Genomic DNA, 18,126 nt, shown 5'->3' with positions numbered 1-18,126 from the left:
CCAACTTTTGGAAGAAATTTCAGCAAGGTTTGGGTACGCAGGTAAATCTTAGTACGACTTTTCATCCTCAGACCGATGGGCAAGCGGAGCAGACTATTCAGATGCTGGAGGACATGTTGCGTGCTTGTGTTCTTGATTTCAAAGGTAGCTGGGATGACCATTTGCCACTCATAGAATTTGCTTATAACCACAGCTTCCATGCTAGTATCCAGATGGCACCATTTGAGGCGTTGTATGATAGGAGATGTAGGTCTCCCATTAGGTGGTTCGAGGTTGGAGAAGCTGAGTTGATAAGGCCGGACCTCGTGCATCAGGCTATGGAGAAAGTCAAGATTATTAAGGAGAGGTTGAAACCAAAAGTCTTATTCAGATGTTTGTCGCAAAGATTTGGAGTTCAAACAAGATGATTGGGGTATTTTTGTAGGTTTCCCCCATGAAGGGTACCATGTAGTTTGGAAAGAAAGGAATATTAAGTCCAAGGTATGTCGGACCGTACAGAATCATTTAGAGGATCGGTCAAGTAGCATACAAGCTCGAACTGCCACCCGAGATGTCATTGGTACACCTAGTCTTCCATGTGTTTATATTGAAGAAGGTAGTAGGGGGTCCGTCCACTATTGTGCTGGTTGAAACTATTGAGGTTAATGAAGAACTGTCATATGAAGAAGTTCCAGTTGCTATTCTTGACAGGCAAGTCCGGAAGTTGAGAAACAAAGTAATTGCCTCTGTGAAAGTGTTATGGCAAAACCAGCAGGTTGAAGAAGCCACTTGGGAAGCCGAGGAAGAAATGAAAAAGAAGTACCCACATTTGTTTGAATAGCCATGTAATAGCTTTTATGAATTTAGTCCCTATAAACTCTGTATCCTTTGATTTGGTCTATGTAAAACTATTCTGTTTTGGTTATATATTGCCTATGCCGCCATGGTTGGTGTCGTTACAAGTTATGTCATGTCTATGGATTGTGCATATGCTGTTAGGTTATGTATTCTGGGTCACTCTGACAAGTGGATAGGCCTAGTTACAAAGAAAATTCTGGCAAAATTTTTGGAAATTTAGGGAGTTAGCCAAATTTGGGGTTGTTGATATGTTTCATGATGTGAAGAAGTTGAAGTTACATAAGGATTCTTAATGAGTGAACCTTGATCCTCATTCGAGGACGAATGATCTTAAGTGGGGGAGGATGTAAGGCCCCATGAAATTTTTACTCAAAAACCCAAAATCTCGTAGTGCCAAGTTAAGGAATAATGTTTTTCCAGAAAAGCACATTTTTACGGTCCATTATGCGGTCGCATAATAGCTATGTGGACCGCATAGTCGCCATAGAGTCAGTCAGTATGCTGGTTAGTTTTGAAGTTAACCATGTGGCCAATTATGCGATTGCATAATCAATATGCGGGCCGCATGGTCATCACATAATCTCCTTGAAAATTTTGCGAGGTGCAGTTTTGCGGTGCATTATGCGACCGCAGAACAGGTATGCGGACCACATTCTTGTCGCATACCCGGGCAGTTTGTTCAGGTTTTGGGGGCCATTTTTGCGATTCCTTTTGTAGGCCACAAGTCAATTATGCGATCGCAGATTGTGTCGGGGCTCCTATTTTCTAACTTTTAAAACCCGACCCCATCCCATTAAAAACTCCCCATTAGACCTCTTTTATGCTATTCTACTACAAATAGAGTGAGAGAGGGAGTTTTAGAGGGGGAAACTAACTCTCACCAAGTAACTACAATCCTTGCCCAATTCTTTGAAGACTTTCAAGTAAAATTTGCTAGGCCTTCATCCTAAGAGGTAAGAACTTGTGCCCTAATCTATGATTTTGAAATTTCTATTAAAATAAGTGATTAACAAGGTCATGGGTATAAGGATTGATTATCTTGCATGCATAAATGATAATGGGGTATAGGGAGATTGTGAGTTAAAAGATAGCAATTGGGGTGTAAGATGATAAAAATCTCTCACAAAAGGGTCCTAAACACACAATGCACACTTAATTCTTGATAATATGCTCAAATGAGCTAGAATCTTAATCATGTCTCTAATTCTTGGTTCATCTTGTAAGTCTCAAATGAGGCAACCTAGCCGACCGGGTTGTGATCAGACTCCGCTCAAGAAAGCGGTGGTATTTTGAATAATGATGAACATTATGAAATGCCCCAAACTAAAGCTATGGAAATAATGTAAAAGTTATATGATTCTTTTATTTGATGATGTGGTGTTCGGTTAAAGCTTTTGATTGTCTCTTGTGATTTCCTTGTTCTTGTATGATAGTTCTTTCTAATAAGATGGTGTTTAGTTATACATACTAGTACTATTAACATCCCTTTGCCGGGGGCGCTACATTTTTGAAATGAATGTAGGTGGTTCTATAGCGGACAGTGCTGATCGTAGGTAGCGGAGTATCCTCATCTCAGAAAATCTTGGTGAGACCCTTTTCTTCGAGGGATTATGTTGCACATCTTTTGTTATAAATTACCACTTTTGAGGTATGGTCGGGGCCTTGTTGTCGGCGTTATCATAACTATCTTTTGTATCCTAAGAGGCTCCGTAGACGATTGTATGGGTTATGTACGAGCATTGGATGGGTCCCTAGACTATGTTGTAATTCCAAACTCTTGTTTTCTCTAAACTAGAACTGTATGAAATCTTGGAAACTTAACCATGGTTTAAGGTTTGTGATATAAAATGAACTAACAATGTTGAATGTACGATCTTTCCTATTGTCTAAATAAACGAAAGCATGGTTCCTTAATCATATTGAGTTGGGTAGAAAGTGTTTAAAAAGTCTTGCTCAGTTGGGTTCACTCGATTGAGCGTCGGTCTCTCCTCCCGAGGTTGGGGCGTGACATGTTTCCTTTGGCTATCGTCCCAGTTTGTTCCTAGTTTCTCTTTCCGTGGATCTCTGCTTGCTTCAGTTTTGGCTTTGAGCACGTAGTCCCCTACTTTGAGTGGACATGACCTTTGCTTTCTTATTGTAGTAACGTTCCACTTGCTTCTCTTGGGAGACCATTATTATGTATTCCATATCTCTTTATTTGTCGATCTCATCGAGTTCTTGCCTTCTACTCTCATCATTACTATTACCGCTTTCGTGAGAGTACCTTAGGCTGGGTTCTCCGACTTCGGCTAGTATGACTGCTTTGTCCCGTAAAACGGAAAGTAGGGCGTCTCCCCTATGCTTGCCTTTGGGGTAATTCTATACGCCCATAGTACTTTTGGGAGTACTTCCGACCACAGTCCCTTAGCGTCTTCGAACTTTTTCTTGATGTTTAATATAGACTTGTTGGAGGATTTTGCCTATGCGTTACCCGCTGGGTTATACGGGGTTGAAAGTATTCTCCTAATATGCCATTTCTCAAAGAACTCGACGGTTTTCTTTCCCGTGAACCGGGGTCCGTTATTACAGCTGATCTCTTTGGGTAGGCCGAATCGGCAGATGATGTTTGTTCATATGAAGCTGATTATCTCTTATTCGCGTATTTGGGCGAACGCTCCTACTTCCACCCATTTAGAGAAATAGTCAGTTAATAGTAAAAGAAACCATACGTTACCTCGCCCTGGTGGAAATGTTCGCCTGCTTAGTGAATTATTGGGGCATATTTTTGGCATTGCTCGCATTTCTTCATAACTCCGGGCATCTTTTTTCATAGTGGGCCAGTAGTATCCTGCCCTTATAAGACACCTAATGAGTGATGGCCTTCATGGACTTCTTTGAAGGACGCGTTGGGTTTGGTTTAGGCCTAAACATTTTGCTAGAGGGCCGCCATATGTTCTCTTGTATGGATCGCTGTGGAGGAGGTTGTATTTGGATGCCTGCATTCTTAGGTTTTTGGCTTCCTTATTATCGTTTAGGAGTGTGCCATTCTACAAGTAGGTGATAATACGATTGCGCCAATCCCCGGGTTAAATTTACAGATCTTACCTCGATTTGGTCTAGCGACGAGTTAAGGAAGTAGACTACACTTTTATCCCTGGTCGTGAGGCTTTTGGTGGCTGCGGCCAATTTGGCAAAGTCGTCCGCTTCAACATTCTATGCTCTCAGGATCTAGTCGAGCTGGCATTCGTCAAACTTGGGCAGCAACTTACAAATCTCAGTCTGATATTTTTGCAACCTTTGTTATTTGATTTGGAAAGTCCCTGTGCTTGGTTGACTATGAGCTAGGAATCACAATGGAGTTTTAATTGCGTCGCCCCATACTTTAGTGCTAGTCTCAATCCTGTAATTATAGCCTCACACTCGGCCTCGTTGTTAGTCATATTTGGGCATATTATGGATTGGCAATTTACTTAGTCGGTAGAGACCTCGAGTACGAGTCCCAATCTGAATCCGGAAGCGTTGGATGCGCCATCATTGTACAGGACCCATAGGTCTTGTGTTTGGAGAGAAGCTTGGACAGCTTCGTTCTCGACCTTAGGCGTTATCTTTGAGCTGAAGTCTGCAACGAAGTCGGCAAGCACTTGCGATTTTATCGCTGTTCGCGGCTGATATATGATACTCACTTAGCTCGATGGCCCACTTGGATAGTCTCCCCGATAATTTAGGTTTATGCAAAATGCCTCTTAGAGGAAAGGTGGTAACGACTGAGATAAGGTGGTACTGGAAATATGGTCTAAGCTTTCGTGAAGCTATGACAAGTTCCAGGGCCAGTTCTCGAGGTGTGGGTACCTCGTCTCTGAGTCAACGAGTGTTTTGCTAATATAATAAATAAGATATTGCATACCCTTACTTTCTCGGATCATGACTGCACTTACTGCCGCTTCGGAGACAGCTAGGTAGACGAGGAGATGTTCTCCGGGTTCGGGCTTTGAGCGCAGATATGGTGATGACAGATACGCCTTCAGCTCTCGTAGAGCTTGTACGCAGTCATGCATCTACTCGAGGCCATTATCCTTTTTGAGTATGCCTGAAAAATCTATGACATCTGTTAGATGACCGCGATATAATCTCGATAGAGCGGTGATTCGACCAGTCAACCTCTGGACTTGCTTCTTGGTAGTCAGGAGCTCCGATATTTCTTCTATAGCTTTGATTTGATTTGGGTTGACTTCGATCCCTGGTTGTGACACTAAGAAGCCCAAGAATTTTCCCGAGGCTATGCCAAACACGCATTTCTCTAGGTTTAGTTTCATTCCGTACCGTCTCAGTATGTCAAAAGCTTCCTTCAAATGGTTGATATGGTCTTCTGCCTTTACAGATTTGACTAGCATGTCGTCGATGTATACCTCCATGGTTTTGCCGAGCTGATCTTTGAGCATTTTCGTGACCAATCTTTGATAGGTAGCTCCTGCATTCTTTAGCCCAAATGGCATGACCCTATAACAATATGTTCCTCGGTGGGTGATGAACGTAGTTTTCTCCTGGTCCTCTTCTTCCATAAGTATCTGGTTATAGCCCGAGTACGCGTCTAAAAAACTTAACAGCTCGTGCCTAGATATCGCATTGAAGAGTTGATCGATATATGGTAATGGGAACGAATCCTTCGGGCATGTTTTGTTTAAGTCTGTAAAGTTTACATACATCCTCCATATCCCATTTTTCTTTTTGACCTTCACTACGCTGGCGATCCACTTGGGGTATTTCGACTCATGATGGAGCCATTTTCTAATAATTTCTCCACCTCCTCTTGGACGACATCGTTGATGGCGGGATTGCATTTTCGTCTGACCTGCCTTACCGGGGGTAGAATGGATGTACGTTTAATTTGTGTGTGGAGATCTCCTTGGGATGCCCGACATATCTGCACACTGAATGCAAACAAAGATGCATTAGTTATTAAGAATTGACTAAATTTACCTGGTTCTCGGAGTTTGCAGCTGATGTAGGCCTTTTTGTTGTAGTCGCTGGGATCTAATTGAACAGGGTCGAGGTCCTCTATAATCGAGTCTGCGGCTTCAACCGTTTCGGGATCCATGATGACGGTCCTGGTCTCTTTTTATGTCGACCTCGGCCCTTTTGATTGCTATGCCTATTTTTCCTTGTCTTTCTTCTGTTGGATTGTCGTGTTGTCTAAGGCGATGTGGTAGCATTCCCGGGATGTGCGTTGTTCTCCCCGTATGCTGAATATCCCCCAAGGTATTGGGAATTTGATTACTTGGTATAAGTTAGAGGGGATAGGCTCTCATGGGATGTATCTATGGTCGTCTACTATGGCATTGTATGTGGTGGCCTTGTCCATGATGTAAAATGTCGTCTCCAGTATTATACCTCCGACCAATATGGAGAGTATAATTTCTCCCGATGTCCATTCAACTGCATTATTAAAACCAATTAGTGTGATGCAGCGTGGCATTATCTTGTCCTCAACTCTTATCCGGGTGAGGACTCAGGGATGGATAATGCACCCTCCACTCCTATCATCCACCATGATACGTTTGACATCAGTATCTAATATGCGCAAAGTAATGACAAGAGCATCATTGTAAGAGAAAGTCAAACTGTCGACATCTAACTCGTCGAAGATGATAATTTCTTCGAATCTGTTATACCCTTCATGGGTGATAGATATTTTGAGCTTATGAGTGGTAGTGAATTTAACACCATTGATGGAGGCGTCATCGCTGCCGCCAATGATCATGTTGATAGTACGAGCTGGTGATGGTGGCTTTGGCGAAACTTGGCGTTCACGTCCTCTAGAGAAGTTGTTTTTCCCCTTGTTGCTCAGCATCTCTTTGAGGTGTCCCTGCTGCAACATGTTCACAACCTCTTGCCTGAGGGTGATGCAGTCTTCTGTCTTGTGTCCGGGCTCCTAGTGGAATTCGCAGAGGGCGTCAGATTTTCTAGTGCTCGGATCGGACCTCATCTTTGGCGGCCACTTCACCTTCGTTCCGAGTTACTCCAGGACATAGACTATTTCTGTATGTGACACAAAAAAATTGTGAGCATATAATAAGGGGGCATACCTCTCTTGTTCCGGTGAGTCCCCGTTCTTGGCTTGGATGGACCTTCATCATAGCGGAAAGAAGGCGGGATAGGGGCACTGACGTATGGCTGATGTCGTTCCCTGTTGAGTCATGAGACTGGGTGATACATCCTTATATTATCTCTTCGTTCTTTCCTGGGCTTGGCTTTTACCGAGACGAGTCATCGAGTTGGTATGTTGAGGTCGTCGTCATCTGCTCGGACTTCGGCATAGTAAGCATTGTGGATTTCATCCCAAGTGGTTGGAGGATACTTCATCAACTAGCTCAACAATTTGCTAGTTGCTCTTGAGCCCTCTCTACTCAACCTGTTCTGAAAGGCTGCGACTGCCATCCACTCGGACACATTTGGTAGGGTCATCCTTACCTTGTTGAATCGAGCGAGGAAGTCCCTCATTCCCTCTCCTAATGATTGCTTGATGGTGAAGATGTCGTTTACTCTTGTTTCGGCTTTCTATGGAACAGGCTGGTAGTTGTGAGTACCATGTTATTGCCCCCTCCCATAAGGGTTTCGCCGAATTTCTTCAGCAAAATAGAGGACACTTGTTCCTTGTTGAGGTCATTGCCTTTCCCAGTGGTGACATAATGAGTCACGTGATCTTCAGGATCAGTTGTTCAGTCGTATATCCTGAGATACAGTGGCATTTTGAAGGTCTTTGGTATGGCATGTGGGGCTGCTTCTTCGTTGTACGACTACTATATGAATCTTCCAGCGTCCCTCTTTGGCAGTAACTTGGGGGCGCCCGGTATCTTGTCAACTCGTTCTAGGTGTTCTTTCATTTGATCTCTGAGCGCTTTATTTTCGTTCTCCATTTCTTCTATCCTCTTTAGAACAACGGTGAGGATGTTGTCACATGCATTGTTAGTAACATTGTGAGTTATACCTGGTGTTGGTGAGTCTGATTGGTCGCTCTGTTCATATGCCCTTTACACTGCATGTGCTATTGCGGTCTCTGTAGTCATGCATGGAGTAGGTTTGTTGAGTACGCTTACTAGCGTATCGGTCAACCACACTTCGAGGAGCTATTTCATGGCTGGTGGCATTCCTTCTCCTGTGGACGTGGAGACCTTTTTCCATGTGGTTTTGTTATGCTGCAATGAGGGGAGGAGACCCCTTGCACCTGGGAGAGACAGTGGGTATCACGTCATCACCTAGCATTTCGCAGCTCTCGTTGATAGTATTCATGAGATTTCCAGGGAAGTCACCTGTTACTTTAGTTCTATCTCCTTGGTTACCTGCCATGTAGGTTTATGCGCAGAGAAAAAGAAAAATATCGGGTTTGTTAGGTTAGTGACTCACGTGAGTTGTATATCTAAAGGAAACTAAAACATTAGTTAAAAAGTCCCCACAAATGGCACCAAACTGCTTGACCAAAAATACAAATATTGGTGCAACCAATTATATTTAAATAAAGAAGAGTCAATTTTAGCTAATAATAATATCCAAAAGATAAGGTTATCTGTTTATGGCAGATAATATGTATATTTGACTGAATGGTAATGAATGTGAGCAATAATAACAGTTTTCAATAATCCAATAAAGATGGAAGATAGCATTAAGTAGTAATAAATAGCAATGAGTGACACTTGTGTAAAAAAAAACGTATGAGTCACCTGAAAAGGGGTGGGATCCGTGGATATTCTCCCTAACAATAAAGAAAATTGATGAGCCTTAGAACACTCAGGTTGTTCTTGGATCAAGTGGAAAAGCTAGACAAGAATCTTAGTAAAAAGGTTATTTTTGTATGCTTTAATATGGTTAGATTTTCTATAAAGTCAACATGTTTTCTTACAAGTGAATATCTGATGTCCCTATCATTGTGTCTCTTCTATTTATAAGGAACATATTACTAGAAACCCTAATAGTACAGGTGCAAAGAATATCCACTAGAATATTCTCTTTGGTGTCCTTATTTTAAAACTAGTCGTTATATCTCTGTCTAGGATGTTCGACCTCGATGTTGATCTACGACGATTTTTTGACCTTGATCCTTAATAACTCTTCGACCGCAACCTTCATCGTTTCTAGAACCACTTCGACCTTGGGTAGGTCTTTAACTCTTTATTGAAGTCGTATTGGTGAAACATGGCAGTCTAGGAATGCCTCTTAATGTTAACATGATTTGATTATATTAGAGATAATTTTTGACTCATACAGGCATACTACACCCTGATAACGATACAGAAAATATGTTTGCATGCCAAACCTACAGATGAACAGAAAATAACAGCACAAACTGCACTTTTATTAGCACTTCCTGATAGCGAAGCATCATTACGGAACAAGTGAGTCAACTGCCTTGGATAATTAACTAAACTTAATTAAAAATATTTTCTTTTAATGTAGCACTTAAATAATTAATTAATATAATTTAACGTAAGTAAATTTTATTACAATTATCCTATCCTATTTTAGGGAAAATTTCATTCCTATACACTATATGAAACTTTATTACAAAAAATATCCCTGTTTTTAAAATTACCCGACCTGGACACAGTTTTCCTACATAATCTGTACAAATTATTTAAAAAGGAATCCTTTCTGCTGTAACATTCCTTTTTAGGAGCAATAATTTGGGATAGTAAGGGATTCTACCTAGATTTTTTGAAACGTATTACTCGCCATTAATTAGGCCTGAAATTATTCTGTTTCTCTCATAATTTTGATACTCTGTTTTCCGAATACTCTGTTTTTCACTGTATATTCTGGTTTCACAGGCAAAATCGAATCAATTATCTACAATTGTACTGAATCACACGCAATAATGTCGAAAATAGCTATTACGCTTCAGCTAAATGGTAATTGGGATAGCTTTGGGAGATACATGGATTTTCAAATCGCCGAGATTGTAATCAGCGAAGATGCAACTTATATAGCCAATTGATTTCTACAATCACAGAGCATCAAATGATTGATACATCAGAAAAAATAATCGAAATCAAGTACATTGTCAATGAAAATTGTCCGCCAATGGAAATTAGGAACAATATGGGAGTTCTAGTATACATGGAGACGAAAAAGGAAAAGAGGAACTTAGGAATGTATCCGCTATGTATAACAGTGCAAGATTTTGATTTGGAATGCAGTATGTCTATTTCGAACGAATTTGCAGGTTTGATCTGTTATACCAGTGGTGAAATTTGTTTTTATCTCATGCATGCTACAATGTTTCTACAGTATTTCTACAAAAAAAACTACATAACATGTGTAGATCAAAATAACTATTGAATTTTATTTGTTCTACAATTTTTCTACAATATTTCTAAATAAAAACTACATAACATGTGTATATCAATTGTTATGAATATGTGTGTCCTGGATTTTATTGTTCTACAATTATTCTACAAAATATCTACAACATATATCATAACACTATTTAGCTTTAATTGATTGCAGGTTCATCTGGAACACTGAAGTTGATTGATATGCCAACATCTGCTAAGATAGTGGAATATAAAAGTATCATCATAAAAGAAAATACACTAACTGTTATTGAAGTAGGCCAAGTATACAAAGACAAGCAAACAATTGCTAGTGCAATAAAGCACTATTATGTTATGAACAAGTTCCAATTTAGGGTGAAAAGGTCTAGTGATAGAAAGTAAGAACAGTTCAATGGTCAAAGATCATGTCTTTTGTATATAAATTGTTAAATATAATATTTTCACTATTAAACAGCCTATTTTTTGTGTATCTATATTTTTCATACCATTGTTTAAATTATTTTTATTCTGTAGCTACTGCCTTATATGCGTTGGGGAAGATTGTACATGGCACTTCAAGTCAACCAGCATAAATGATTCAGCAATGTTCAAGGTTCGAAAATTCAACAGCTTGCACAAATGCTCTTTGATGGACAATACCTACATACAACACAAACCTACTTTCATGGTAGTGGGTAGCATAGTTATACCAAAATATGCTGATCCTAAGACAGTTTACACACCAAAAGACATACAAAGTGATATGTTGTTTGTACACAGCGTGAACTTAACATACATGCAAGCTTGGAGAGCAAAGGATAAGGCTTTGGAATTTTTGAGAGGTCATCTTGCTGACTCCTATAGTCGATTGCCTAGTTATTTGTATATTCTGGAGAAGACTTACCCGGGGTCGGTAGTTAAATTGAAGAAGACCGACGATAACTGTTTCTTGTATGCATTTGTTGCGATTAGTACGTCAATCAATGGTTGGAAATATTGTAGGCCAGTTGTAGTAGTTGATAGGACCTTCTTGAAGTTAACATACAGGGAAATAATGCTAACAGTTAGAACAATGGATGCAGCAGATATTCTAGATTTATTGTAGATATTTTGTAGAAAATTTGTTGTTTGTATGTATTTTTCTTTATCTACAATTTTATGATGGAAATTGAATTCATTTTTGCCACATATGATACATAGCATATTACCACTGGCATATGTTGTTGTTGATTCAGAAAATGAGGCATCATGGAAGTGGTTTTTTGAGCAATTCAAACATGCATATGGTGAAAGACCAAATATGTGTGTTGTTTCTAATCGGAATGAGAGTATCTTGAAGGCAACATCTATTGTTTATACCGGCATGTCATATTATTCTTGCATGTAGCATATTTGGACAAATATAAGGTCAAAGTTCAAGAAAGGCCATCTAAAGTTAAGCGAATTGTACTTTGACACAGCACGATCATACATGCTTGATGAATATGAAAGAATGTCAAAGATTGAAGAGATCGACACGCGTGTTAAAGTATACTTATACGATATTGGCTATCATAGATGGTCTCGAGTACATGCTACGGTGAGCAGAACTTGGACTATGACATCAAACATTGCAGAGTCATTGAATGCGGTAACAAAAGATGCAAGAGAACTGCCGATAGTAGAACTATTAGAGTACATGATGACTCTTCTTGAACACTTGACTAATGAAAAGTTATTGAAAGCAAAGGGTACATTCACATACCTTGGGTTTAAACTCAACAAAGAGTTGGAGGACAACAGAACACTGTCGCAGAATCTTAAAGTAAGTTATATCCAATAACATCTGATCAATTATTGCATCAAACTAAAATATTAACAGATATTGTAGATAAATTATTGAATAATTATAGTTATTTTGTATATGTTGCTGATAATTTATTGTGTGTTTGTAATGTAATTGTAGGTGAGGGTTTGAATAGATTACATCCATACAGTGTAAGATGGTGTGAGACGCTATATTGTTTGTCTTGAAAATAAGAGATGTAGTTGTGGACAATTCCAGCTTGATGAACTTCCTTGTCCACATGCTTTGGCTGCTTTAAGGCACAGGGATGAGTCTTATGAAAAATATTTTTCTCCTTATTACACGAGGGAGAGCCTCTTGCATATTTATGAAATACCAGTAGACCCGTTGCTTGATGAAAGCAAATGGAATGTGCCACAACATATAGCTGAAGAAGTTGTAAATCCACCTACCGAGAAAAGACAGCCAGGGAGACCTCAAAAACAAAGATACAAAACACATGATGAAGTAAAGGCAAAGAAGTACAAGGTTTCATGTGGCAACTGTGGAATAAAAGGGCATAATAAAAGATCTTGCAAGAATGCTCCCAAGAAGAAATAAAATTTGATATAGTCAACAAATTTTCTGATAAAAGTGTTGAGGTGTTCAGGAGAATTATAGTTGAGGTGTAATTGTGTTGGTAAATTGAGTAAATACCGTTTCCTACAAAGAAAAGTTTTCAACTTTTAATCTAGTTGGTTTGAATTTATTTTGTTTGATTACTGAGTGTATTGAGTTTTGACTTTCATAACTTGATTGGATTATGAATGATTTATATCTATGGTACACAATTACGTAATTATCTATATCACGAATCATTAGTGAACAATGACAATTATAAATTATCTACAAAATAACTACATAATCTGGCATTTGACAGAATAACTACATAATAATTAAGTTCTAAAGGAGTTTTATGCTAACATTAATGAGATCAAGTACTAATAACTTTCAACGAATTAAGATAAAATTAACAGAATGTTTCCTAATGTTAGCACTAGTATCCTAGATAAAATAACAAAACATAGGGTAAAATAACTGTAGCACAAATTTGCTACAATTAAACTTCAACAAACTTGCTCATAAGTAACAATTTATTTATAAACTTTCTACAAAATCAAGTGTAACTAAACAATTTAACTACATTTTCCCCACAGAAAATGACAACTAATTCATCTTCTTCCAGACTTGTGTTATCTCGTTCACAACTGGTAAAAATAAATAATAAAACAAACGGTAACAACAAAAAACAAAAGTAGTGCAATAAAATACTAATAATTTTGAACCAAAAAAGGATCTTCATAGTATTTTCGATTTAAAGTAGCAATTTCATGGACAAAAATAACAAAACTAAAGGTAAAACAATTGTAGCACAAATCTGCTACAAATATGTTTCAACTTACTTTTTCTAAGGTAACATATTGTCTACAACTTTACTACAAACCCACTACACCTACACATTTTAACTACAATTTTACTACAAAATAGGGAAACTAAGTCTTCTTCTTCTTCTTCTGGAGTTGTGTTCTCTCATTTGGAGCTGGTGGACCTTTTCTTCTTGCTAATCTGCCAGTCACATCACTCTCACTAATTACACCAATGTCTCACTTTTTCCTACCAAAATTCCAAAGTAGAGCTCCATAGCGTCTACAATGTTGATCAATATCAGAAAGGTCTTCCTTTGAAATGAATAGCTCTTCAATGCTGATATATTCAGCAAATACATCAACGTATACACCACAGTCACTACAAAATAGAAATTAGGGGAAAAAAGATTTAGCGTTCAGCAAATGAATAAAATCTGTTAAATAAATAGAAGGAAAAAGCAACTTTTTCATACACTGAACCCTCTTTTTGCTGGGGTATGTCACCGACTAACCACTGAATGTCAAGAGGGTCAGTAACACCTTTTTCGATGTATGCCTTTGTGTTCTTATAGTTGATGTCTGGACGCTTGTCATAGAAGCCGGTGGATGACAAGTATAGGGGGATCATTGTTGCAAATTTGTTGACAACAGATTCAACAATGTTGTGATTGTATGAAGAGACCATAGAATCATAAACATATAGAACCCTTTCGGTAATGTCAAAAATATCCAACACCCAATGAAATTTTTCCACAATATTTATAGGCATAATCACAAATTTAACTTGATCCCATGCAACATTTGCAAGTAGCATGTACCCCAATATGTATTCTACTACGACGTCCTGGGATTTGACAACAACTAGCTTCTTATCATCAGGAGCATTAATGTATTTTTCATAAATTTGTTCAATTCTAGTCTTGAAAATACAGTCAGTAGTTGTAAAACGTATTTTGTTCACAGGACCATACTTTCCCCTCTTCCACAAATAGTATAAAATAACATCAATGTGCTGCAATAAAAAAACAGAGTTCATTATTTCTTAATGCTTCAAACAAATTAACTACAATTTTTAAACAAAAAAATTACAATATCCTCCAATAATATAACACCCCAGCTAATCATTTCATTCTGCCAGGGTATGTGTTTACCGTTTGGTTGAGGACTTGTCCAGGATGTGCTAAAGTGTAAAACCACTTCTTTTTATCAACTTTGTCCACTCCAAGATCATACCACGGCTTAAGCTGGTAATATTTTATTGAATAAGGCGCCTTCCTCCTATTTAAACACATAGAAATTACAATAAATATGTAGATTGAGGTGGATATCCAAAAGATGAATACACCCAAAAATATGAACAAATTGTATAAACTAACCTCTTTAAAGCTGTATTGGTACCAAGGTACAACCACTTATTGAATTCTTCTAACAAGTCAGGATTAACATCGTCGCTAATAACCCTAGTAAACGGATGTTTGATTTGAAAAATTAGAGGTCCAACAGAAGTGCTGCCACCAGAACTGTAAAAAGGTAGAAAGGGTGATCGGGCATGCTTTCTAGGCTGGCTTGTTCTTCCTTGATGCACAGGGGTTGTTTCATCTTGGTTAAGCTCGCCGAACTTAACAATCTGGGAGAAGTTCTCTGAAAACTCAAAATCATCAAGTGTTACTTCCCTTTTATCATATTTGGAGTCGTCCGAATCACCTATATTAATGTACTCGGCTGGTTCACCTCCTTCTTCACAGCAATCATCTCCTTCTTTTATAACATTCTCTTCTTCAATGAGAGATCGAATTTTTTTCCCTTTTTCTCATTCTTCTGTTCTCCTTGAATGCTTATTGTAGCTTCATGTATTGGAGATTCAATAGGCATAGGTTCCTTCACTGTTACAGTAAGTATTTTTAAATTAATCATTTTGTAGAAATTTGTACTAAACACTAACATTTCAGTATACAAATTGTAGTTTAAATGTAGTAATTTTGTTGAAATGATGTCATGGATATGATAACAGCTAAGTTTAGAATGTTCATGTGATGATAACATGTACTAACTCATACCTGCATTCTCTTCGTCAATTGCTCCTTCAAAATGAGAATATAAATCAATACGTACAGGAACATTCTCATTAATTTCCATGTCATTCACTTGTCCTGTATCTAAGAAACCCATTTGAATCATAATGCACATTAGTTGATACAATTGTAGGCAATATGTAGGTATATTGTAGACATCTACATATATATGTAAATCTGTGTAGATGTACTGTAGGCATAATGCAGATATGTCTAGATGTATTGTAGATATAATGTAGATATATTGTATAAAATGTAGATATGATGTACATGCTTTTTTTACTCTGCTGGCATGCGCTGGTTTATCACTACTGCACGGAAAATGTTGATTGTTCTTTTTGTTTGATTGCTCAGCAATTTTGGTAGAACTCCCAACAAACTACAGGCTTTAAATTTGTTAAGATATATACTTTATGGATGATAATATAAACTTAGAGGTGATATAAATTATTCTGTTAAATGAATATATTTCAAATATTACCCTGGCATCAATGTTATCCTTTTGACTGTTTATCGCCTATAAAACAGCCTTGATTGAATCATTGAGTAGCAGTCAAAAGCTACCTAGTTCTTCAAAAACACCTGTCTTGAAAGATCCAAAATCTAAAGAAACCTACATATTAAAATATAAAGAGTTAACGAAAACATTGGCTTAGCAGAAATTAAAGAAACCATCCAAGATTATGCATATATGTTACCTTGTCAACATCTTTTCTTAAAATTTTAATTTCTTTCAGAATATCTATCTTGCCCTATATTCCAATTGAATTCGTGTGTCCTGATGGAGATGCATCATCTTTCGGAGCCTCAGACTTGGTTTCAACTTCTTCAAGTATGTATTCAACCTTATCAAGCAAAGACATTCTAGAATGCTCTTGTGGTGCTTTAATTATGTTGGTGAACTGAGTGAAAAAAGGAAATTAATTTAACTTAGACATAATATGTATAAATGTTGTAGAGGTCCAAATGGAGGGTTCTGATCGACACATAGTCATTCCTGGGGACTAAGACTTGCTATCGGACTGTGATCAGGTGGCATCCGCTTTTGCCCCTTTGTGTGCTGCCCCTGAGAGCGAGGCACTTAAAACGATGAGTGATACAGAGTTGTCTTGGAGTGTTTTTGGCCTGGCTCTACTGGTAAATGTCTTCTTTTTGTTTCGTCGTTGGATCGGCGTTACTATTATTGGATCATTTGTTCTAACTTTACTTCTCGTGCTAGACCCTCATCATGGAGATTGAGCATGAGCGTCAGGAAAGGAGGAGGACGAACATCTATGGGAAGACGTCTTCCAAGTACCAAGAATATCATACCAAGCATCGGGCGATGGCCGACATCTACAATCAGGATCGCGACTTCCAATTGCTCCGTGAAGGGATCAGGCAGAGGGAGGATCAACTGGCGTGCAAGGTCGAGGTGTTGAAGAAGCAAGATGAGGACCTGATGAAGGCTGTTGCCCGTAGCAGTGAGCTTAAGGCATCCCTCAGAGCCAAGGAAGATGAGCTCGAGCTTAGTAGGGGAGCAGTGGCCGAAAATACCGACCTTCAAGCAAAGGTAGCCAATTTAACTGTCGAAATAGATATGAAAACGATTGAGGTCGATGAACTTAAGGGTGAGTTGAGTGTGAATGTTGATAGATTGGTCCATGTTGAGAGGTAGATGGCGACTGCCATCTCTGAGGCGGCAGTTTTAGAAGATGCCCTCCGTGTTTGTAGGTTAGATGGGGCTAAGGAGATGGAGACGTTTGTGCTTAAGGCACCGGAACTTGAGGGGCGTATTTATGGGTTGGAGGCAGAAATGTACGCATTGAACAAGCAAGTGGATTCTTTGAAAGAGGAAGACGTACGACGATAGTCGCAGCCTTCTACATCTTATGCTCCAGTTGATCCCGTCGTGCCTTGATGTCTATATGAGTTGTGGGTTCACGCTGAGGCTCAGCTCGATGTGTACAATGCTCTTTATGTTGATGGGAGGGCATCTGAAACGGAGCTTCGGGATGTACGCACCAAGGTTCGTGCAGCTCGTGAGGCATGCAGGTATGATCCTCTTATGCCTGATGGAGATGATATCAATTCTGATGATGCGAACAGACTCGCCTCCGACTCTTGGTACGAAGGCGTGTATGCCACCGGAAATGATGTGTAGTATTTGTTCTATACTTACTTTTTGCTTCGCGATTTTTGTAAGGGCATCTTTGAGCCCTTTGTAAAGTCAAATATTTGTAACATATTTGCTGTAAATGAAGGTCGTTTTGGTCGTACATCTCTGAGTCATTTTCTTTCTTTGGTTATTTTTTTGACGATGACTTCTGTCGTAGTTACGTCGCTCCGACGCTTTGTTGAAATGTTAAACTTATTGTATTGAGTTTAGTTGAACTATTTTCATTAGCAACGGCCTTAGCCATAGTGATATTACTTTCGAGTTGGCGCCAAAGTAATATCTCGTCGTAATTCGAGTGATGTCGAAATTTATCGATGGCCTTAGCCATTGGGATGTTACTTTCGAGCTTGCGCCAAAGTAATATCCCGTCGTGGTTCGAGTGATATCAAACTCATTTTTTGTTGAAAGACTTAGCCATTGGGATGTTACTTTCAAACTGGCGCCGAAATAATATCCCATCGTGGTTCGAGTGATATCAAACTCGTTTTTTGTCGATGGCCTTAGCCATTGGGATGTTACTTTCGAGCTGGCGCCGAAGTAATATCCTGTCGTGGTTTGAGAGATATCGAACTCGTTTTTGGTC

The 18,126-nt window shown here is 38.8% G+C and overlaps 3 protein-coding genes across 3 annotated transcripts; 2 read left to right on the top strand and 1 right to left on the bottom strand.

Annotated features, from left to right (window-relative positions):
- The first annotated feature begins 101 nt into the window (after positions 1-101).
- On the top strand, positions 102-820 carry LOC138888169 (uncharacterized). The gene is made up of 3 exons (XM_070169986.1): positions 102-246; positions 425-480; positions 596-820. Exons 1-3 carry the CDS (start codon positions 102-104, stop codon positions 818-820), a joined length of 426 nt encoding a protein of 141 aa, XP_070026087.1.
- Positions 821-6,322: 5,502 nt separating this feature from the next.
- On the bottom strand, positions 6,323-6,691 carry LOC104244382 (uncharacterized). The gene has a single exon (XM_009799791.2). It carries the CDS (start codon positions 6,689-6,691, stop codon positions 6,323-6,325), a length of 369 nt encoding a protein of 122 aa, XP_009798093.2.
- Positions 6,692-9,682: 2,991 nt separating this feature from the next.
- On the top strand, positions 9,683-12,507 carry LOC104244384 (uncharacterized). Its single transcript, XM_009799793.2, has 8 exons — positions 9,683-9,716; positions 9,818-10,003; positions 10,315-10,519; positions 10,656-11,222; positions 11,322-11,460; positions 11,509-11,925; positions 12,067-12,072; positions 12,166-12,507. Exons 1-8 carry the CDS (start codon positions 9,683-9,685, stop codon positions 12,505-12,507), a joined length of 1,896 nt encoding a protein of 631 aa, XP_009798095.2.
- The last annotated feature ends 5,619 nt before the right edge of the window (positions 12,508-18,126 follow it).

Source organism: Nicotiana sylvestris, chromosome 3 (genome assembly GCF_000393655.2).
Source record: "Nicotiana sylvestris chromosome 3, ASM39365v2, whole genome shotgun sequence".
NCBI lineage: Eukaryota > Viridiplantae > Streptophyta > Magnoliopsida > Solanales > Solanaceae > Nicotiana > Nicotiana sylvestris.
This window is presented reverse-complemented; position numbering and strand designations above follow the sequence as displayed.

What these genes read in the sequence shown, in the direction of transcription:
- LOC104244382 (XM_009799791.2), bottom strand. Translation starts at nt 6,691, where the DNA reads ATGTTGCAGCAGGGACACCTCAAAGAGATGCTGAGCAACAAGGGGAAA.
- LOC138888169 (XM_070169986.1), top strand. Translation starts at nt 102, where the DNA reads ATGCTGGAGGACATGTTGCGTGCTTGTGTTCTTGATTTCAAAGGTAGC. An exon ending in GGCGTTGTATGATAGGAGAT is followed by an intron (nt 247 to 424) that starts GTAGGTCTCCCA and finishes GTATTTTTGTAG; the next exon opens with GTTTCCCCCATGAAGGGTAC. An exon ending in AAAGGAATATTAAGTCCAAG is followed by an intron (nt 481 to 595) that starts GTATGTCGGACC and finishes ATATTGAAGAAG; the next exon opens with GTAGTAGGGGGTCCGTCCAC.
- LOC104244384 (XM_009799793.2), top strand. Translation starts at nt 9,683, where the DNA reads ATGTCGAAAATAGCTATTACGCTTCAGCTAAATG. An exon ending in TATTACGCTTCAGCTAAATG is followed by an intron (nt 9,717 to 9,817) that starts GTAATTGGGATA and finishes CTACAATCACAG; the next exon opens with AGCATCAAATGATTGATACA. An exon ending in GCAGATATTCTAGATTTATT is followed by an intron (nt 11,223 to 11,321) that starts GTAGATATTTTG and finishes TATGATACATAG; the next exon opens with CATATTACCACTGGCATATG.